Genomic DNA, 23,016 nt, shown 5'->3' with positions numbered 1-23,016 from the left:
CGGGGGGGGGTGTTCAAAGCATTACATAAATGGCGCTGTTTTTAGGGTGTGACGCTTCCTCTAGCTATAGGCCACCCCTTAGAAAGGACAACCTTTTATATTGTGTCTAATTCTGTATGTCGTGTCACCAAATCTTTTATCCTTAAATCTAAAGTTGAAAGCTTATGAGACAAATATCTATAATATACATTTTGCAAATGGAAAACTATAACAAACAATTAAAACGCCATAAAACCCTAAATTTGAAAGAAAAGAAGGTTTCAAGTTCATTGAACTCAAATACCTAACTTTTCTGATTTTCTTCAAGATTTTTCTGTTGATACTGAATGAATGAAGATGAAGATTGGTACTTGAGAGAATGTCGAGGGAACTCCGATAGCATTTGAACCACCTCTCGCATGGTGGGACGTTCGATGCTATTTTCTTGTACACATAGCATTGCAATGAACAATAAGAGTATTGCTTCATCTTTGGGCACACTTGTTAGCCTTGGATCAACAATTCCAATAACTTCTCTTCGACATTTTGTCACTCCTTTTACCCATTGGACAATATCTACACCTTCACTGAATCCACCCACTGGCCTTCGGCCAGTGATCAACTCTACAAGTACCACTCCAAAACTATACACATCACTTTTCTCGTCCACTCTCAGTGTGTATGCATATTCTACAACAGAACAAAAGTAACATTAATATTTGGGGAAAAAAAGTATCTAATGTTCCAAATTATGTTGGTATCTCATCGTAAATCAACTGATAATAGATTAATACAAAAATTTCATAGGAACAAGCTACCAACTTAGATGAATACAAATTTCACAGTTTGACAAGCCAACAAGAGAATAAATTGTAAATATGGAGAAAACTTTTGTTGTATGCATACCAGGAGCAATGTAGCCATAGGAGCCTGCAATAGCTGACATGCACTCTGATGCAGCCCCATCGATCAAAAACTTGGCCAATCCAAAATCAGCAACGTGTGCTTCAAAGGTTGAATTGAGCAAAATGTTGTTTGATTTTACGTCTCGATGAACAATTAATGGTGAGCAATCATGGTGAAGATAGCACAGGCCTTTTGCTGCTTCGGCTGCAATTTTGCACCTCAAGTTCCATCCCAAGAATGCACCTTTTTTCCCATGTAAAACTTCTCCAAGGCTTCCATTGCTCATGTATTCATAAACCAAGAGATTGGTTTCTTTGTTGGAGCAAAATGCTAGCAACCTGACAATGTTTCTATGTCTAATGTTTCCAATTGTCTGGATTTCTGCTCTGAAACCGTGATCATGGTTACTAGTGCCAAAGCCAAGAAGTTTTTTTACTGCAATTTCTGTACCATTAGGCATTTTTCCATGATAAACAATCCCTGCACCTCCTCTTCCAATCACATTTCCATCTTTAATACATTCAAGGATGTCAGCAGCTGTAAATTCCAGCTTTTGGAATGTTGTCATCTTCCAAGAATCCGTACCATTTTTCTTGAATGGCTTGGCCTTGATTATGGCGGCAGTGGCAAATATTAGAGAGCATATTAACAGGCCTAGTGTGAAGATTAACTTAAAGTTCCTAGGGGCCTTTCTGGGGGTCCTTGTAATGGCAGAGAAATTGCAAGGATTTTTCAGGAGAGAACCACAAAGTCGAGGATTCCCTGCAAAAGATGAAGCGTTAAAGACGGCAAATTGACCGGATTCTGGCAGCTTCCCAGAGAAATCGTTGAAAGAAAAATCAGCAACCGTAAGGCTTTTCATTGAACCAATGCTTCTTGGTATGGCTTGACTAAAATGGTTCCTCGATACATTCAAGTAACTCAGGATGTGGACATTGGAAATCTCAGGTGGAATTGAGCCTGAAAGGTTATTCCGGCTCATATCAAGGTACGTTAGATGGACACAATTTCCAATTACTGGTGGAATAATCCCAGAAAGTAAATTTCTACTAAGATCAAGCTTCAGTACTTGCCTGAGTTCACCTAGAGAAGCTGATATTGGACCTGAGAACTGATTTCCACCGAGTAGAAGGATTTCAAGAGAAGTGAAGTTGGAAAATGAATATGGCAGTGGACCAGAAAGGAGATTGTTTGACAAATTAAGCTGGCCTAGCTTAACAGGTTTCAAGGAGCTATTCCTATTTTCTGATAATATTCCCGTAAGGTAATTGTTCTGCAACTCTACTAAGTTTAGCTCAGGCAGGTAGATGAATCCTTTTGGAATACTACCATTCAAGTAATTCTGCCCCAGCCTTACTCTACTGAGACTATAACATCTCTCCAGGCCTTCAGGAATGGTCCCAAAAAGGAAATTTTTCATGAGAACTAATACCCTTAACTGATTTGAAGCACACAAGTCTCGTGGGATCGTACCGGTTAGCTTGTTGGAGGACAAATCGAGCAATTGCAGCTTCCCATTTTGACCAAGATTCTCGGGTATCACACCAGTAAAGTTGTTCATCCAAAGGCCCAGAGTTTCCAAATTAGGCAAGTCGGCTACATAGTCTGGAATAGACCCATGTAATCTGTTCATAAAGAGATTGAAAAGCCTAAGCTGCTTAAGATTGACCAACTCAGATGGGATTTCTCCAGTGAGTGCATTGTGGGAGAGATCAAGATTCACCAAGTTTGTCAAGTTGCCTAACTGCTTAGGAATTGGACCGGAGAGTTGATTGAGATGCAGATACAGAGTATCAAGCAACTGCAGGTTTCCCAACTCCTGAGGAATTGGACCATCCAGTTCACAACTTGAGAGATCCATGTGAACTAAATTTACCAAATTACCCAACTCCAAAGGGATACTGCCTTCGAAAACATTGTAATACCCCAAGTAAATCTCTCTCAGCTTTATGAGCTTGCCTAACTCACCAGGGATTTTTCCCTCAAGATCATTTCCGGCTAACGAAAGATACTCCAATCCCACTAGTGTTCCATAGCTTGGTGGAATTTTGCCATAGAAATAATTTCCACCAAGGTCCAAGTACTTGAGCCTCTTCAAGCCAACAATCCCAAGTGGCAGTAAAGCAGTGAAGTTATTATTATAAGCATCAAGTACTTCCAGATTGCTGATACTTGCATACTTCCAATCCAGGTGACCATTGAACTGGTTGTTTGAAATGTTAAGAAATCGAAGGTCACTTAAATTTGCCATCTCAATGCTGCCAGTAAAGTTGTTACCTGCAAGAGAGAGGTTGGTTAGCCTATCAAGTCTCGAAATCTGAGGTGAAACAGAGCCGCACATATTCATATCTGTCAAGTTCAATGAAACAACTCGCCCCCAGGCGCATTCTATTCCAGCCCAAGAACAAACGGAACTTGGGTTTGAAGAAATCCACGAGCTTAAGAGAGGTTCAGGGAACTGAAACCCTTTCTTGAGCTTGACCAAGACATGAAAGTCATTAACTAATGAAGTTGAACAAGTGGTGCTTAGAAGAGAGAAGAGTGTCAAAACAACGAGAGGGACCATGTTTTCTACGCAAATAGTATGTTCCAAGATGAGTGAGTTTGAAGAAGCTAAGGCCAAAAGATTTTAAACGTTCAAAGGATAAAAGATTTTCTAGGAAAGGAGGGAAAAGTGAAGTGAATCTGAGAAACTTTAAGCCTGTATAGGCTTACGGAATCCAACATTTTCTTACAAAGAGTCTTCATATACAAGAAAGAATGTGAGCCTCTCCTTTTTGGCTCTTCTCTTTTCTCTCAAAGAAGTCAAAGCTGTTAGCCATGGTTTTTTAAACCATGAATTCATGGAAATTGGAATGAAAATTTAAAATTGGATTACAGACTTTTAAAGCTGAGAGTTAAGAGTAGGGGAGGGAAAAAAAAGTAAAGCTGATGCTCTCTTCCTTTATTCATATGACAAAAATGCCCTTTAGCTTTAATCAAAGAAAGGTCTTTATTGCTTTGAATGAGAGATGGATGATGATGATGGAATTGCAGTTTCATTCAATTTTAAAAATGGCTCAATTGTTCTGTTGCTTTTCATCAATTGATGGCCATGTAGTCCCATTTTTGTTTTCTTCTAATAAGTCTTTTTATATAATTATCAATGGAAACATGTGGGGATATATAGTAACTAATGCTTCCTATAATTATCATGTTATTGTATTTTTTGGTCTCAAAACTTTGAGAACGATTAGGCTCTTTTAGGCTCAAAAGTATATTGAGTTTAAAACATTCAATTTCTTACTGTACTATCTTTTGATTCTTTGGATTGGTTGAACATCTGGGGATCTTGCTAGTTTCTACATAAAACATCAGAACCTATATATAATTAGCTCCTCTGATTAGGACATGTTAATTAATTCTCACCAATCTCAGAAGAAATGGTGCTTGAATATTCTTCTAAACTATGGTATATTTGACTTTAGATAGTATAAATATATCCCTAGAACACCATGTTTTAGAGGTCCATGCAAATGTAGCACACAAAAAAAAAAAAAAAAGGTAAAAGAATATGAGAAATCAATGGATAGACTTCTGAGAAATGCCGATATGTATATGTATATGTATATGTATATGTATATGTATATGTATATGTATATGTATATGTATATGTATATGTACGTATGTATGTTTGTATGTCCAAACAAAAGTAAAGAAACTTGCAGCGTGAGAAGCAAATTGTGATGAGTTTGATGACGCCTGTCATGACAACCTGACAGCACCATAAATCTCTTCAACCATAGGTTGGACCAGAAATGGATATAAAGTGAAAACGCAGACATAGTCTTCATTTTGTGAGTATCTGAATACTAGAGGTAGTGAGATGTTTCAGTTTTTGAGTTGGAAACATGTGCCTGCAGCAGCAAAGAACTGTGAGTAAAAAGATGGTGATTATTAGTATATCATTACAATGTTTGTTGAAAGATCTGTGTATGAAATTATAATTATTGAATGGATAGGTTGCAGGGATGGAGGGTTATTCCCATATCTCTCTATCTCATCTCCTTGCTTGCACTGCAGTGCTGGGACCAACTATTAAGTTACTGCACCAATATTGTGTTTCAGCTTTAATGGAAGATGAAGATGAAGTATTTGAAGAGTGGACTTAAAAGTAAAAGCAGCAGGGATATCTATCTGCTTTTTTATTTTCCACCTCAAAAGAAAAATCCATGCCATATATGTCCCTTTTTCATGAAAAGAGGGCTCTATTACTGCTCTCTCTTTTTCTTGGAAAGAAAAATCCATAGCTGATGCCAACCCCATACATGGGAAATTTTGTGATAACATGAAACGAGCTTCATTCTCATTCTTTTCCATCTCATGTGCCCATCCTTCACAGCTACCTGCTTTGTGAATGGGAAAAAGCGATTTGAGCAAGGTGGGTGCTCTTTTGAGGTGTCTCTATCTATCTACCTTCTTCATGCCAGCTCTGGGCCCATTTAAAGCTTCACCCTCCCAATGGCTGAAGAAGATATGCGCGCGCGCACACACACACACATATAATATATATGTCCATTAAGTAAAAAAGTAGTGCTCATTCATATAAAATAATAATGATGATGATATTTAGTCATTGATGAAATTTTATCGTCTGAAATAACACTGTTTTTCGTCAACTATATAATTGTTTTACCTTTTTTTTCTTTGTTTTGTAATAGTAACCATTGCTGTAATGACATTAACTTTGGAGAATCTTATCTGACAGCAAAAATCCAAGAGGGAACATATCTCAACTTGGCTTTTGTCTGAATCTTTCATGTAAAGAATATATCAAAATCAAGCAGCCCCACTTGGCATTACAAATGCTTAGCTTCCCTTTATTGTAATGATGACGGAATTATTGTTAAATGTCCCACTTATGATCCTCAAAAAGGAAAACAAAAAAAAAAAAAACTGATTATTTGTTGGTTTTTGACAAGCTCCTCCTGATCCTCAAACATGGGGCCATTGTAATCACATTTGCTGCTATTATCTGGTGGAAATCTTGTTCAAATTTCAGTTTTCATAAGACATATAATAACAATTGATGCGCGCGCGCGCACACACACATACATGGAACTAATATATGTGGTTGGAAAGAGACAACTGGCTTTTGATTCATTTACTTCATGAGTTGGGATAATCAACTAATCACTGGGTTATTGCAATGTGACAAGGAATTACTGGGAGATGGAATTAATGCTGTTTGGTAGCCATGAAAATGAATATGAAGCTTCAGTAAGCTAAATGGAAAGACATATTATTGGCTCTCAAATTCGCACTCCTCCAAAGTTCTATCACATCTTCACAAGTCCCATTTATTAGTAGCATTAATGCACAATTCAAGAGCAAAGAAAAAGGGTAATTTAAACGTAATGACTTGGGTTCAAATATCTAGAGGTGAACTTGAGGGTGCCAAAAGTTTGGGAGAACCTATGAGTATTCAAAGAGGCTAATTTTGGCTTACTCTTACTATGACACGGCTCGGGTTAGGTCAGTTGATGACAAAAAGATTAGAAGATTGATGAGAATCAACTCATTCACACCCACACCCGTAGAAATGAATCTGCCGCTAAAGGATAAAGGGGAAAAGTGAGTTTAAAAGATGCCAATTCTAAAGCAAAAAAAGAAAAAAAAGGAAGGGAGGAAGAGGGACAGTGAACATGGATCACACTCTTGGGGGGTAATTAAATGGCAGTAGAAAAACTTAGTCTTTTAATTATGAATTTGAGGCACAGACAAGGCTTGCTCTTAGGTATTGGACGCTTTACATTTCAATACCTTGGGCGAGCAGATGGTAAAAAACACACCCCACGGTTACAACCCGGCTCGGTCCGTCAGGGTTGGGTTTTATTTTTTTTGAAAATTTAGATTTAGGGTGGATCAAATCGGGTGAAATTAGAAAAATAATAGGATCAGGGTCTAGTTTAAGGTAAATCTGGTCCCCCTGCCCTGCTTTGTTCAAATTATTTTACAAAAATACCCTTAATGTATATATTAAGTTTTTCCTTTCATAAAAAAATATTAAGTTTTAAGTCTATACTAAAAAAATTATTCTTATTTACTTCAAAATAAAAAATAAAATAATTAAATTAAATTCGGGCTAATATGGTTTTTTATTAATTTTTTTGATTTAGTCATTAAATTTTGAAATTAAATATTTTAATCACTTTAAATTAATGTGGACTTTTTTTTATTGGTTTAATAATCAAATTAACCCTCTAATGTTTACACATTCTATAAATTTGATCCTAAATATAAAAAAATTAAAAAAAATTAGCCCTTAATGTTTATAAAATTTGTCATTTTAGTTCTAATTCTAAAAAAATTAATAAATTTGACCCCCAACATTTACAAAATCTAGCAATTTACTCCTAACTCTAAAAATTTTTAAAATATATATATATTTTTTAAATTTCATTTTTAGCTCTTTATAACACATCGACTAACCCATGTGAGATATTTAAAAAAAAAAGAGTACACTCTTTCAAGTCACTTGCAATAATTTTTTTAACTATGATTTAGGCTCCATACTGACCAACCAATTGATTTGGAACCTATTTGAAATAATTGACTACATTACTACTCAATCAGATAACATTTTTAATGTCTTTATTTTATTTTGGATCTTAAATTTTTTTTATGATTTATCCCAACTATTTAAAGTTCTTTTGCAAGTGACTTGAAAAATAGTGCTTTTTTTCTTATTTTAATATATCACATGAGTTAGTCATAAGAATGACAAAAAAAACTCGAATCTAACCTGATAGGGTCAAGTTTTTTTGTTGAAGTTAGGGGTCGGGGTAGAGCAGGTTAATTTTTGAAAACAGTCAGTCGAGTTTAGAATGAAACCATCCATCCCTCTTCGAGATATTTATGAAATTACTCTTTTTATATGTTAAATATTAAATAAATTAAAAATCCCTAAAATTTATCACTACTAGTCTCATTCTACTACCTCTATACTAGTCCCCTTTCACCATTGTAAGGTGATTTTCTCCATTTTCTATCTTCTTAATTTAATAATTTATTAAAGATATTTTTGTTCCTTCTTTTTTCTTTTGTGTTTTAATCATAGTATATGTGTAAATATACATTAGCACATAACTCCAGAGATAAATCATTAAGCAAATCTAATAAGAAATTGTGCCAAAACTTTTCATTTTAAAAGAAAATAATAATTAATCACAATTTTACAAAAAAAATATAAAAAAATTAAACTTGAGTCGGATTGGAGTCAAGTATACTATTAATTTTTGGGTTCAGGTTCGGATTCAGAGTGGGTTAAATTTTTTAAAGTTTGGGTCGGGCCAATGAGTTATAAAGGGTTAAAAATGATTTTTTTAAAGAATAATTTTAAAATTTCTAGAGCTAAGATTAAATTGACAGATTTTTTAAATATTGAGGGCCAAATTTATTAAATTTTTTAGAATTAGAACTAAAATGAAAAATTTTATCGAAAATATTAATAGTTGAGTCACCAAAATTTAATGAAAAGTATAGTTAGGTGACCATTTTTATAGTTTACCCATAAAATAATTTCAGCATGTTTCACGTCATTATTTAACAAAAAAAATTTTAACGTAAAAATTAATTTAATTTATCTATCTTTTTTAATAAAGTGATCAAAATTCAATATACTTCTAAGTACATACACTTCTCTAATTCTTTTTAATCCGAATATATGAATTGTGTATAAATTTTAATCCGGATCATATTGGATTCTTAATCCTTCTGTGTATTCTACTTGCATTTTATATTTGTATTTGTAAAATATTCTTTCTTTAAGAAAAAAAAAAAGTGAATTGCAGCTGGCTTGTGTTTACTGTATAAAAGGTTTGAAAGGAAGTGTGTTTGGTTGGCGTGGTCATTGTTGGGAAGGGGGAAAAAACAAGACAAAAGCCAAAATTATGCTTCTAATAATAAAGCAATGGTGTTATAGTGTCCCTCACGATACAACTGTCTCTCCCTTGATTCATCATCCATAATTGTATGAATAATAAAATTTTGTACAAACATTTGAAAACCTAACCTTCATCATTTATATCCCCTCTAACTTTTATCAAATTACTCTAAAATAAATAAAAAATTTAATGTTTTTTAACTTCGCTAATGTGATGTATGTATAAATTATTATCTAGATGACACGTTAATATTTAATTAAAATTTTAATTTTTTAAAAAATTAAAAATTATTAAAATTATTAAAATAGTATAAAAATATTAAAAAATATTTTTTCAATTTTAAAATATTAATTAACCACATGACAATTCACATATATGCTATATCGGCAAAGTTAACAAATGTTAATTTTTCTATCTATTTTGAGATGATTTGATAAAATATATAAGTTTAAGGGCTAAAAGAAAAAAAAAATTAAAATGACTTTTTTATTAAGTTAGAGGGAAAAAAATAATTATGCCAAACCATATATGTATGTGTGCGCCATTTGACATTATGGCATTGACCTTTGCGAATGGCACGCGGCATTGGTGGAAATCCAAGTCGTATTCCATTAGGATTCTCCATTCCTTGTCTTCTTTCTTTATTTGTTTTTAGATGACGACATATTAAGCATTTGACACATATAACAGATTTTCAACTATCAATCCTCCCAACTCCCCTATCCATACAAATTACAATAATAACAGTAGAAGTTCATACAAGTCCTAATATTATATCTTAGTACTTTGAAAACTGATCCCCAAGCAAAAAATAGTTACTTTGGTTGAAATTTTACTGTTAAATAATATTTAAGAGTAAGATAAATTTGTATTTTTAATATATTTATTTTTGGTTAATTATCAAATAAAATGCTATCAAATTTAGATTTTTCTTATTAGGAATAAAGTTAGTGTATTGAATTTAAACTCTTGTAAAAAGGAGCAAAATTGGAACAAAAAATAAAGAGGAGGGCCTGATTGAAAGATTGAAGATTCAAAAATAACTAGATAAAAATTGAAAAGTTGAAGATTTTTTTAAAAAATGGCTAGATAAAGATTGAAGAATTTTTTATATTGTTACAATTCTGTAATTAGTTTAAATTCTAGTTTAAATTTGATTTTAAATTTTGAATTATTTAGTGATTATATTTAGTGATAATAGTTAGGATTATTTAGTGATAATATTTAGGAAAAAGTTAGCTAAATTTTAGTACTAAAAGTGTGTATAAATACCTAGTGACTATAACTAATTGAAAACACTTTTTCCCGCTATATTCTAGCCATTTCAATTTTTTTTTTTACTTTCAACTTGTTGGTTTAATTGATTTCCAAGGCTTTTCCCCTTTCCATCACTTACAATTTCACAAATCTATTTTCACATGATTAACTAAACCCTTTTTAGCTTTAGCCCGAAACTTGCTCTAATAAAACAATAGTGAGATACGAGCCTACTCAAAAAAACCTCTAAACTTAGTATTTTCTATCTCTCTAGTATATGGGATAGTACAAATTCGTCCTTTAAAGTTGATTCAACTTCTATTCAAAAAAATACACGTTGGGTTGGGGTTGTTTAGCGTATAGTTAGGAAGACGAATCGGTCGTATTGTATTTGAATTCCTGCTAACAAATTGACATGTCTAGGTGGGAAAAGCCAGTTGGATTCCGTCAAAGGAGATAGAGTTCGAATTTAAATGACTCATGCGGTTGAGGCCGTTGATTCGAGTTGGGCTTTTCAGATCACAAGGCTGTTGAAATCTTAAATTGCAAACACATACACATGTATCGCAGTTAGAAATTTGGCAAAAGTTAGTTTACAGGTCGTATTAGGATTGATTACATAAGGAAAAGTTGGTGATCGAGATGTTCTTGATCGTTATAACCAGTTTATTGCTTGGAAGGAAAAGTCTATTTGAAGGATCAATTCAAGATTAGAGTACACCGAGCCTAAGGCTAAGCTTAAAAAAATACTTTGTTTATTCTATTTATTTTATTTTCTTAAATTTATTTATTTTTTACATTTTTGAATCTATTTTATTTTATTTTTTATATTTTCTTCTTTTATTATCTTAACCAATTTAAACCCCCATTTTTATTAACATCGATTCAGGTCACAAAAAAGGCGAAATTAGATAACCAATCCCTGTAGATTCAACCCTATTGCTCTATACTGCTAATTACTATTATTTTGTCGATTTCGACACCCATCGATACTTATTATGAAATTATAATCCTATTAATTATCATAATGTCCTTTAACTATATCTAAAACCTTGAATCTTATTTATAAACACAATATCTTCGAAGTCTAACGTATGAATTTATTACATATGTTCTAGTTTTTAGAAGAAGATACTTCAATGGGAAAACATGAAGCCAATGTGAAACATATAAAGGCAGATTAAGTGGCTGTTTGTGGTGTGAAAAAGGATATTAGATTACATGCAGATCAAGAATGACATGCATCATAGGACTCCTCGTAACCTAACCTAAACACTTTTCAGTTATACATGTATCCAATGTATATTCACACACTGATGTAAAGATTCAAAATGCATATATGATAAAACATAAAAAAGCACATATATACCCGAATCGAGAGTCCGTGTAACACCTTACTAGATACATCAACTTGAGGAACCGATATTAGAAACAAGAAAAAAAAATTACATTATAAGATACAAATCCTCAACGCACACCCAATCATCGTATCACCTTCAACCATCCCTTCTAGTTCTATCCCTGTAAACATGACCGCTTATGTTTCATCAATTCTCTCTTCTTTTTTCGTATTCATATTTGTTTATACGTGGTGTGCGAGGAAAAACAAGGTGATAAGAGGTGAGAGAAAAATCTGCTACTGCTCCTCTAAGCCATCTTCATCAGGTAATATTGCAGTCAATAAAGAATACTGAACCCGAAGACGGATCCTTCCCTTCTCAACAACTAATCTTGCCCCCGAAACAACCCAATATCCAGGAGTTTCTTCTGGCCCTCTTGTCAGCTCTGTTGTATCGACAAATTTCAAAAGCTTGGGAACTTGGACAGGTACAGGCGGGCCTCCAGGATAAACAGCAGAGTTTATATTCACATCAGCTGGCCTTGGAGCTGGCCTCTGAACGGTTGTGAAGTGATGACTAATTAGTGTTGATATGAGTCCTGACTTAGCTGCCAACCCAGGTGATCCATCCCATTCTGGCTGCTTAAGAGACATAGCTCCCAAGACAGTTGAAAAGCGTAGCCGTAAAAAGAGAATATTTTTAAAACCATGATTCTCAACCTGCAGTTGTGCTCCAGTTACTATGGAAAGATCCTCTTCAGCCTCGACAGGAGCAGTGCATACATGAGAGTAGTTCTTCCAATAAACTTTCTCATAGTATTTACGATCACGAGACATTTGGCTGAAGTTCTCATTTGGATCATCTACAAGTTGGAAGATTTTTGGAAGAGAGGAAAGATGCTGCAAGTGGATGGCCAAGCGATTACTCCTTTTACCTTCTAGATATAGTCGGAGGCCGGTCACTGGCCTCTTACCCACATCAACCTGTTATGAAACTAGATATCAGCTATGGTTCCTTCCTTTCAACATGAACAAGGTATAAGACATTGCCAAAAAAAGGCCACAGCTTAAACGATGCAAGAATTAATGTTAGTTCTCAACATTACACCCACAATATGGAACAAAGTTGAATTATTCTCTTTACTATACCTAAAGAAGATGAAGTATCATTGATATGAGTTCCCTTGAAGCATCCTATATATATGTATGTAATTATAGATAAATCTTGTCTCATTACAAAATGTTATAACCTTTTAAACATACAATGCTGAAGAGACTCTAGTGATCATCTATAAATTCAACAGCAGCACATCAACATGTTTTGTAAGTTTAAGAACTACTCAATACATGCATGGGTGAAACCTACATGGTCAAACACTCAGACGCATCAAACAAAAAATTTCCAACGTTAGAAAATGCTTTACCGGAGTAGTGTTCACAAAAAGCTTGGGCCCCATGAAACTGAATTGCAAAGATGAAGTGCTTTGTTGCTTTCGTTGTGGGCCAAGAGGAAGCTCACTGAAAACTGGCGCCCACTGTCTTGGAAGTTGAAATTCCAAAAACTGGTGGAGTTCTTCAATCGGTGGTTTATCTGTAAGAGTAACAGCTTATGGATGAAACATGCATAGAGACTGTTTGCCATAAAAGAAAGAAATATCATTTGCACTTTGTAGCAGTGGGCAAATGAAGGAAATAACAAATGATCTTGTTTCATGGCAACATCAAATAAAATGCGACCTGACTTCTGGGTTCAAGCACCGCTAGTTAAGGATTCCATGACAATAAAAGTGATCTAAGATCACATCCTATTAATGCAATGTTGTATTTACTGAAAACTTATGGTCATTTAACAATTCAAATTCAACCAAAATCAGCTCAGAACTCATGACTTTGATTCTTATAACATAATAATAAGATGGTTAGTGAAGCAAAAATAAAAATAAAAATAAAAACCTGAAACATACTCCTTCCAGAAAATAAATGTATTCCATTAATGAAAGAAACAATATAGATGTAAAAGTAGAAAACCAAAGTGCAATAGATATAGATCTTGCTTACATCGCAAATACAGATTTATGGCATGGCTCAGAAATCCACTACCAGGGACTCCATTCAACAGAGAAGTAATTGGGATAAAGGACATTGAAATCACATCAGGCTCTGACTGAACTGTTTGTAACCAATCATTATGAGATAGGTTTCTATTATCACTTCCACCTCTCCTTTTGTAAATGCTTAGAATATCCTACAATTTTTAACATCATCGATATTGGGGAAAAAATTAACCTTTACACTTTTTAACTGTTCACTAACCACACTATATGAAAATCAGAACACAAACCTCTTTATGCGGATATGAACTTGATGGACTATTATGGGCAAACCTTAGCCGTTGCTCCCTGATTTCAAACTGGAATAGAGATGATTAGATAAGATACCTTATAAAGCATCACAAATAATGCCAATAATTCCACTCATAATTAACTACTGGCACAAAAATTAAACCCAATAACAAACTAAAAAGATAACTTCCACTATTAAAGATGGAAGCAGATCAGAACACACGGACAGAGAGATATAACTCTACTAACCTACGGCAAGCAATTAAAGCATAGTGTGTCAAAGTAATATCAAACAAAAACAAAACTACTAACATAATTGAAAGACAAAAAAACACCATTCTCATCAAACAGTGGTAAAGCAAAAACAGATTCAACTCCAAGTCCTGGTCCAAACCCTAAACATTTAAAACAATAGCAGACTTTCTCTGATAACCATTTAACTGGTATCTCACAAGCAGTCATGAAATACCAATATGATGCTGGACTATAACTTAGCATATTAAGAGAGAAAAAGAAATCTCCCTTCTGAACTAAAAACAAATTTAGAAGCCAACATGCAACAATTCATAACAATTTCCAAAATAACATCCTGCTTGAAAGGTATCTCATGGAACCCATAAATTGAGTTCATTCCATCAAAACAGTAGACATGATTCATCAAGATATACAACTACAGATTTGAAGTGTATTATTGATAGTTCTATTGCAAACCTTGTCGCTCTGGAAAACTTGCTCAGACACAGTTCCATAATGTTCATTGGCATCTAAAAACCTCTTATCAGCCATATCCTTCAGCCTTTTCTGGATATCAGCAGGTTGAAGAGTTGAGGAATGCTGCTGTTTTATGTAAATAACATCCTTCCCTCCCATCTTCACACCAACAACAATGTGGGTGCCATAAGTGCCAATAAACCTGGGATGCCACCAAAATTATATAGCAGACCTCAAATACCATACAGCAGAAAGTAAAGAACATAAAATAAAGCAGGGCGTGGAAATCAGAAGATTTATACCAACTAACATAATAGCATTCTAGTTATTTTCATCAAGCATATACAAGCTGAACCGGAACCAAAAAGTTTGGAACTTGATCATTACATTATTTTCCATGTGATAGAAAAATTCAATGAAAAGGGAGAGAAATAAGCATAGGCTGAATTGCTGACACCCAATTTATCAAATGAAGGAAACAACACTACTAGATGCCAGGGTCTTATTTAAGAACTCTGGCGCCAGAGATCAAAGATCAAATGTGTAGAAATTCACCTTGCTAACGCTGCAGGTTCCCATGTAGATGGGACTGCTTTCTTGACATGATCACGTAGCACCATTTGAGATTTCTCCAGTGCAACTGAGTAGAGGGTGATGAACACCCCATCAAAAGCAAGTGTCTTAGTATTGGCAGCATCTCTTTGCCAACAACCAGAGAATTCAAACATGGAATTGAAGAGGCCTGAAGGTATTTTTCCAGTCCAAGATATTTCTTGGTTGAACTGCTCTGACATCTGGAGAAAATAAAAGAAATGAAATGAAAAAAAGCAGACTCTCATTACAAACACTGAAAAAACAGAATCAAACTGCAAACATGACTGCCATTTCTTATACATCGTCCACAATAGTTGACTAATGCCACAACCATTGAAATACTAATTTGATGATAGAAATAGATTATATCAGCTACTACGCAGGTATCTAGTGGTTTTCCAGTTTGAATGGGTTAGTACGCAAAGAAAAACACATAGAAGCTGAATAAACTGATAGGAAAGCGTCGGACAAAGAATAAAATTACCTGTTGGAAGGAGAGAACATCAGACCTGAATCGTGTGCGCTCCCCTTTATCACATTTTATTGACTTGGACATGTTGGGTACTGAAATTCCACCAGGCAAAACAATCTCACGGCCTCCATCTTCATCGATCTCAATAAGACATGGATCTTTAGAATCCACTTTACAGTATTTCAGCCTAATATCTGTACCGATATCATATCCACATCCAATGGACGCTATAGCAATCTCAGCCGCCTTTGGAGCAGGAACCCTTAGCGCCATTGCTCAGTGCATTACTCTTTTCAACCCTATACATGTTTTGTTTATTCAAACCAAACTTCAGTCCAAGTAAAGCAACATTCTTTCAATCATTTCCGTAAATGAACCTAATCCAAATTTTGGAAACAGCTCAACTCGTCAAAACCGAACAAAAACTAGCATACACACTTATCTTTTTTCTCTTTTTTCTTTTTAAGCATTTTTTACCAAAACTGAGCAGATCAGAAACCTATACAAGCGTAAATATTCAAATTAATATCAAATGGAGGCAAATTTCATACTCGTTTTCCACAAACAAGCAGAAATAGACATCAATTTAGCTCAAATTAACGACAAAATGAACCAATTTTCACAAACTGACAACACTGAAAACCCAAATATAGTTCAAATTGGACAAGTATCCTCAAATTCAAGGAAAAAAAATTAGATCCCACAACTGCAAATGGACTAAAAAACAAAAATGGAAAAAGAATGTTACAACAAATTAGACCTAAAAAAAATCATACGTTTTAGGCAGTGCAGATAGTTGGGGCAGATAGGGAAGCAGAAGAAACGAATGGAAACGACGGTCATGCCATATGAAGCCGAAAATGCCAATCCCTTGGTTCTATTTCGAGGTGGATGGAAACTGCGAGAGTTTCACGTTGGAAAATTCCAACAACATACCCTAAAACCAGAAAGAAAATAAATAATAGAAGAGGGGTTGCTTGATAGAGAAAAGAAAAGAAAAAGAAAAGAATAGTTAAAAAGAGAGAGGCTAAGGGGGGAAAGAGTTGAGAGAGATAGAAGTAAAAATGGGGTTTGACTGAAATAGTGAGATTAGAGATTCTATTGATAATGTGACTTTCTCTTTCTCTTTCTCTCACACCTTTTTTTAACTGTGCTTTCAACATTGGCGTTCTTTAAACTTCACAGACCTCACCTGGTATCTCAGTTGCCAATCTACTTTCATTAAGCATTTTTGAAGTATTAAATTTATTTTCGTCATTTATTCAATTGGTTGTAAACCCTTATAATTGATTCGATTGGTGTCAATTTTAAAAAGAGATATTACTCTAATGATGTGCTATTTTGATTTTTTTTTAATTTAATTACTTTAAAATTTTAGTTAAATTTTATATTTTTTAACAGATTATTAATGTGACACATTAACCCTGATTGATATTTAACATTTTTTTCTTTTAACTTTTAACTAAAATTCGAAACCTCTCTAGAGAGAAAAAGTTTTGAAATAATTATAGAGACGTTCCTAAACTTTAGTTAAAAGTAGTCAAAATATATCGCGTGTTAATCACTTAATGTGCTAATGTGCTATATTAGCAATCCATTTAAAGAAAATGAAAATTTAACTGTTGCAAGTAATTCACACAATTATTTTATTTAGATTAACTAAATTGAAAAAAGAAATTAAAGTGGCCAAAATAAAACAGATCTTATTTTAAAGTGACCATAAGTATGGTTTACCCTAAAAAAAATATATGGAAATTAAACATAATATAATATTTAATCTTTTAACTTCATCATTTTATTAAAATCTCATTTTGGTTTTATATAATTACATTTGTTTCATAATACCTTTTTACTTATCTTGTGATTGTATCTTTAAATTTATAAAGAAGATGTCTCCACTTACACCTATATACAATTGAAATTGTTTTACACATTTTTTTTAACTTTTTTATATGACCAAAAGTTTTTACACAACAATCTATATAAATGAGCATGAAATATGATTTTGAGAAGGGTGAAAACCACTCTAATTTTACATCGATTTGAGCAGATGCCTCTTCATAATTTTACATCGATTTGAGCAGATGCCTCTTCATTTATAATATATCTTTATTATCATTTAATCTTTCTAAATCGTAAATCAATTATGTACCAACTTAATTAAAAAATTACTAAATAACCAAAATTTTAAAACAAAAAACATATATTTGAAGGGTTATATAAGTAATTTAATTTAGTTTTAAAAAATAAAATAAAAAATAACTCATAAAAATTTGAATTTAAGTGTATGGCAACACAATAAAAATCTAATTAGTAAAATTATTTATATATTTTATTAAATTATCGATAAATAGTACTTATGAAAAAATCATTGGTTAAATATTATTTTAATCCGAAGAACTAAGATTAATAAATTATATGATCAAGAACAACTTGATCCGTCTTTATTGCACTAAACTTAGAAGAATGATTAAATTGAAGCCTTCAATAAAATAAAATAAAAGTAAGCTGTTGAGTTATTAGATCTTATATTGGTATTTCATTTATGTCGACCTGCTTTAATATTTGCTTCTTTTTTTGTGTTTTTTGTTTTTTTACACACATACATATTCCTCTTTTGCCAAATCCTTTATGTTCTCTCTTATTATATATCTATACAACAAGATTGTTAATTTACAACTAAACAAAATCTAAGGACAGTACCATATATATATATATGAAGAAAATATAATCTGGAAATTCAGAATAAGGGTGAGTCAGACAAGTTTCGTTTACCTCTGTTTCATGGGTGACTTCAATTTTCAGTTAGTGTAAGAGCCAGTTATAAAGCATCCAACATTATAAGATGTCAAGTAGTCCAGAGTATTATAATGTGAAATAACTAGGCATTTCTAGCAAATTCACTCTGAGGAAGTGCTCTCCATCCGATATCCCGCCGGTAGAATCCTCCAGGCCACTTGATTTCTTCAACTGCATCATATGCTCTATCCCGTGCTTCTTTAAGATCTCTACCCTTAGCAGTAACCCCAAGAACACGGCCTCCCGTGGCAACGAAATTTCCATCCAAATCACGTGCAGTTCCAGCATGGAATATCTTCACACAAGGAGCCACATTTTCAGCTTCTTCGAGGCTCTGAATCACAGTCCCTTTCTCATAGGAGCCAGGGTAACCTTGGCTTGCCATTACTACCACCATGGCAGACCCAGGGGACCAGTTTAGTGACACCCCTTTCAGCTCTCCTCTACAAGCTGCTAGCAGAACTTTCGCAAGATCAGACTCCAAACGAATCATCAGAACCTGTGTGGAAAACCCATCAAAACAATTTATGAATCTAAGATCAATTTATGCCCCAACTAACAATATTCTGCATGCCATAAGTAAAAATTAGCCGAGGATAATAACAGTCTAATGGAAAGCTTATACTTATCATATGTGATGTAAGCGCAATCTAATGTCCAATATCAACTTCTTCATCCTTTAGGCCTTCTGTCACATGGTCAGTTTGCAAAACTAGAGACTTTCAAATTCCAACCATCATTTTGTTTCTAACCTTGTTCACTAGGATAAGAAAAGAAATACTACTAGTTATTTCGTATCATATGACTTTCAGGCCCTTCAAAATAACTCCAATGCACAAACACTGACTAAATGAAACCTGTAATTTCAGATAACTCCAAAATTTTAATCTACCAATTACTTCAAAGCTATCAGTTAGATAATTAATCTCAAAAATGTATTCCACAACTGTAATAAATGAGAGTTCGGAACAAGATTGTTTGTAAGCAAAGTAGTTATACATAAAGGAATACAGTGTTAGAACTGCCAGGTTGTTCCTAGGGTTCTAAAGGAACATGTCATAAAATTATCCAACGGTGATTCCCAGGTATCTGGTTTTCTACATGATGGTTGATATGTGCACCACTAAAGTGCATCAGACTACTGACCACTATCCCAAGGACTGGATCCCAGCAATAATATCATAGAAGAACTGAACAAGCAAAGGTATGAGAGAAGAGAAAGTGAAGCAAGGCAAATAAATAGCATAGCGGATGAGTACAAATTCTTATGCCTTTCCCTTGTAACGTTTCCTGTCTTATCTTTTCCTTAATTCCAAGGTAACACAATTACCCACACGTCATTGTTAATAACACAAAATTGTTAACCTAATATGGAGAAACAGATATCAGAACTAACATATAAAGAAATAAACCTCCCAGCATTACATTGAGGAGCTTACTGCTAAAGTGCTAATCAAGTTCTCACTTAACGTAACAAAAAGGGCTGCACTAAATCCTTAAGTTAACAGAATGCAGTTACAGATACCGTGAACACACAAAATTCATATAATTGACATAGTGTTCCAAGGTGTTTATAATGCCTGGTCGAAGGTTTAAAAATATTAAAAGCTTAACTTTAAAACTAAATCAAGCATATAAACCAACCAATAGCCTGTAACTGACCTGACACTCTGGATCTCCAAAGCGGACGTTGTACTCAATTAGTTTAGGTAATCCAGACTTCTTCTCGATCATTAGTCCAGCATATAAGACACCAACAAATTTGCATCCCTCTGCTGACATACCCTTCACTGTTGGGAGAATAATGGATTCCATGACCAAAGATTGAAGTTCTTCCGTTAAGACTGGTGCAGGAGAATATGCTCCCATCCCACCAGTATTAGGACCTGTATCACCATCTCCGACCCGTTTATGGTCCTGAGCAGATTCCAGTGGTATGGCATTCTCTCCATCCACCAAGGCAAAGAATGATGCTTCTTCTCCTTCAAGAAATTCCTCAACAATGACACGGCAACCAGCAGAACCAAAAATACCCTCAACAAGCATTGAATCAACAGCCTCATATGCCTCCTCTAGTGCCATGGCAACAATAACTCCTTTTCCAGCAGCCAGGCCATCTGCTTTGATAACGATAGGTGCTCCTTGTTCTTTAATATATTGCTTTGCAGCTGATGCATCTGAAAATGTTTGATACTGCACCAAAAATTTAAACATAAACATAAGCAAAAAACAGGATAAAAAATCACAACGTTATGATGCGGTAAGAATCAAGAACATTTGCTCAGCTTAATAAGGCCTTTTCTATTCTCGCACAACCAAACTAAAGGTGATAACACTATGCAATTAATACGGTAGCAAACAAGTTCACCATGTAAAGTCTACGCGACAATATGTACTCACAAAAGAATAGAGGAAAAAATGTCAGCAAATTAAAATTTAGCAAGAATGTATTGTGGAACAAACCTTAGCAGTAGGAATTCCATATTTGTCACATATGCTTTTCATGAAGTTCTTAGAACCTTCCAAAGCAGCAGCCTCAGCTGAAGGGCCGAAAGTTGGAATTCCGACCTTTACCAAATCATTGGCAAGACCTGAAACAAGGGGAGCCTCTGGTCCTACAACAACTAACCCAACACCCCATTTGCGGCAGAAAGAAATTACAGCTGAGCTATCAGAAATGTCAAGCTCAGGAATACAAGTTGCATTCCCAGAGCTGGAAATACCAGCATTGCCTGGTGCACAGAAGACGGCATCACAAGAAGGAGAGCGCTGCAATGCATAGCAAAGTGCATGTTCTCTTCCTCCTCCACCAATAACTAGCACAACCAGTCTCTCTGTAGCAGTGGCAAATAACAAGATTTTGAGAAATTTTACTCAATTCAACCCCTTTTCTTCATTTCCCAGTAGTCAGTCACATTGGTAAAGTAATGCAAACATGTGCGAACAGTACATCAAATCTCACCAAATCACAATTTAATAATAGAAGGTCAAAAGAAAAAGCTATTCACGGAAATAATCCATAACTTTTCCTTGAGTAAATAAAACGAAAATTCGAACTAAAAGCAAGAAAAATGGAGAAATGTGTAATAGATAAAAATAGAGCAGTTGTTATCCTACCGGAAGCGCCGTTACTGCCGAGGCCATCAACCGGTGATTTCTGGGCAAAGCATCTGAAGGAAGTAGAGGAGCATGGTGAGGCGTTGATGTGGGGGCGACGCGAGGTTTGATGAATGGTGGAGAAACTGAGAGTCGGCACCGAGAAAGAAGTCCCAAGGAACAAATGTGATAATAAAAAAGAGTTGGATAATTGAGAATCGAAAAAGCCTTTGTTGTTGCTAACAAATCTTAGAGAAGGAGATAGATTGAAGGTCGCAAAAGCCATGGCCATGCTTTGCCTGCTATTCTATTGTATCGAAAGAAAAAAGAGATGACAGTAGTAGGGTTTAAGGGTTCTCTTTTCTTTTGCATTTTCCATTTATACAACACTTATTCCTATGGCCGGTAACACGTGAGGTGAGGGGATTCGTATCTCTTAGCCAAAATTCCTCGGTATGTTGCGTTTTTTTTTTACAGGTACTGATCATCTTGTGTCTAACCTAATGAGATAGGTTTGATGGTATTGTGTTCAAACATGCTTTGAGAACAGGTAATCAGTCTGCTCACATTTACCTCAATTGGCTTTTTCTACCAAATTCAAGAATGAAAAAATCGTGAATTGTTCAACTGATGGTTCCAACATTCTTACTTTTACAGGCTACAATAATTAAAAGTAGCCCAATTTGGTGAGATCGGGCCCTGTAAAATTAACACACTCAAAAATCAGTTGTTGAGAGGAGGTCAGACTCATTTTAGAAGACAACCTTCGAAGTGTCGTCTACTAGGTGCTCAATTTTATCTTCATATTTTATCTTCTAACTTCACGCAGAGCCTCAAAATGTTCGCACCTGATAAGATTTGATAAAGTAAAGGGGTCATTCATGTCATCTCTTCTTTGAAAAAGGGATCCGTCATGGCATACTCAGGCTTCTTTCGCAATAGAGTAGCCTAACTTTCAAAGCGTTTAGGGTGTGTTTGGTTCATTGAATCTTAGATTACATTTTGAAATAAAATTACGGATGAAATGTAAGATTGCTTATTTGATTCATTTGATTGGAATATACTATTCAAGTGTTTGGTTAACAAAATATAAGATTACCTAAAAATACATTGTAATATTGTCTTTGTTATAGAATTTTTGTTTTTACAAGTTCATTTAACATTTGTTAATATGGATTTTTTTTATAAAATTATAATAAATTCATTTTTATTACACCTTGATTCAATTGAATCACCCTTAAACCTAATTATGATAACTTATTTATATGGTTTATTAATGGTTTATTATAGAAGATTTGGTTGCTTTTAATATCAAAAGAGAAATGAAACTAAAATTTTCACAAAAGTAATTATCATATACATATAGATATAAATGTAACATCCCTTACTTGGAGTGAACCGATTTCTCACAAGCAAGGAATGCCACATTAATACATTAAGTTACTCAATTCGATCATAAATTTTGAAGCTTTGATTTAACATAGTTAGATTCCTTTGGAGTTATTCAAAATATTTCTAAGCTTTCCCTAAAATCTAGTTTCAATCGGGGGCCAATCAGGCCTATTCAAATCAAAACAGGACAAACAGAGTCAATGT

General features: G+C 34.1%; 3 protein-coding genes across 4 annotated transcripts; all 3 read right to left on the bottom strand.

Annotated features, from left to right (window-relative positions):
* Positions 1-124: 124 nt before the first annotated feature.
* Positions 125-4,433, bottom strand: LOC107928262 (leucine-rich repeat receptor-like serine/threonine-protein kinase BAM3). Its single transcript, XM_016859453.2, has 2 exons — positions 886-4,433; positions 125-669 (listed from the first exon to the last, which is right to left on the bottom strand). Exons 1-2 carry the CDS (start codon positions 3,449-3,451, stop codon positions 284-286), a joined length of 2,952 nt encoding a protein of 983 aa, XP_016714942.2. The 5' UTR covers positions 3,452-4,433; the 3' UTR covers positions 125-283.
* A 6,953-nt stretch (positions 4,434-11,386) lies between these two features.
* LOC107928254 (MACPF domain-containing protein At4g24290) lies at positions 11,387-16,712 on the bottom strand. 2 transcript variants are annotated; one of them, XM_016859442.2, is made up of 8 exons: positions 16,302-16,712; positions 15,538-15,824; positions 15,015-15,253; positions 14,460-14,661; positions 13,748-13,816; positions 13,465-13,651; positions 12,831-12,997; positions 11,387-12,390 (listed from the first exon to the last, which is right to left on the bottom strand). In XM_016859442.2, the coding sequence occupies exons 2-8, from the start codon at positions 15,796-15,798 to the stop codon at positions 11,704-11,706; spliced, it is 1,812 nt and encodes a 603-aa protein (XP_016714931.1). In that variant the 5' UTR covers positions 15,799-15,824; positions 16,302-16,712; the 3' UTR covers positions 11,387-11,703. The 2 variants fall into 2 exon arrangements, with proteins under 2 accessions (XP_016714931.1, XP_040938549.1); XM_041082615.1 differs by having other exon boundaries at positions 15,538-16,024; positions 16,302-16,656.
* Positions 16,713-18,242: 1,530 nt separating this feature from the next.
* LOC107928244 (phosphoribosylamine--glycine ligase) lies at positions 18,243-22,278 on the bottom strand. The gene is made up of 4 exons (XM_016859431.2): positions 21,442-22,278; positions 20,788-21,158; positions 19,987-20,517; positions 18,243-18,823 (listed from the first exon to the last, which is right to left on the bottom strand). Exons 1-4 carry the CDS (start codon positions 21,710-21,712, stop codon positions 18,407-18,409), a joined length of 1,590 nt encoding a protein of 529 aa, XP_016714920.2. The 5' UTR covers positions 21,713-22,278; the 3' UTR covers positions 18,243-18,406.
* Positions 22,279-23,016: the final 738 nt, after the last annotated feature.

Source organism: Gossypium hirsutum, chromosome A12 (genome assembly GCF_007990345.1).
Source record: "Gossypium hirsutum isolate 1008001.06 chromosome A12, Gossypium_hirsutum_v2.1, whole genome shotgun sequence".
NCBI classification, from domain to species: domain Eukaryota; kingdom Viridiplantae; phylum Streptophyta; class Magnoliopsida; order Malvales; family Malvaceae; genus Gossypium; species Gossypium hirsutum.
Note: the sequence above shows the minus strand (reverse complement) of the source record. Positions and strands in the feature narration are given on the sequence as shown.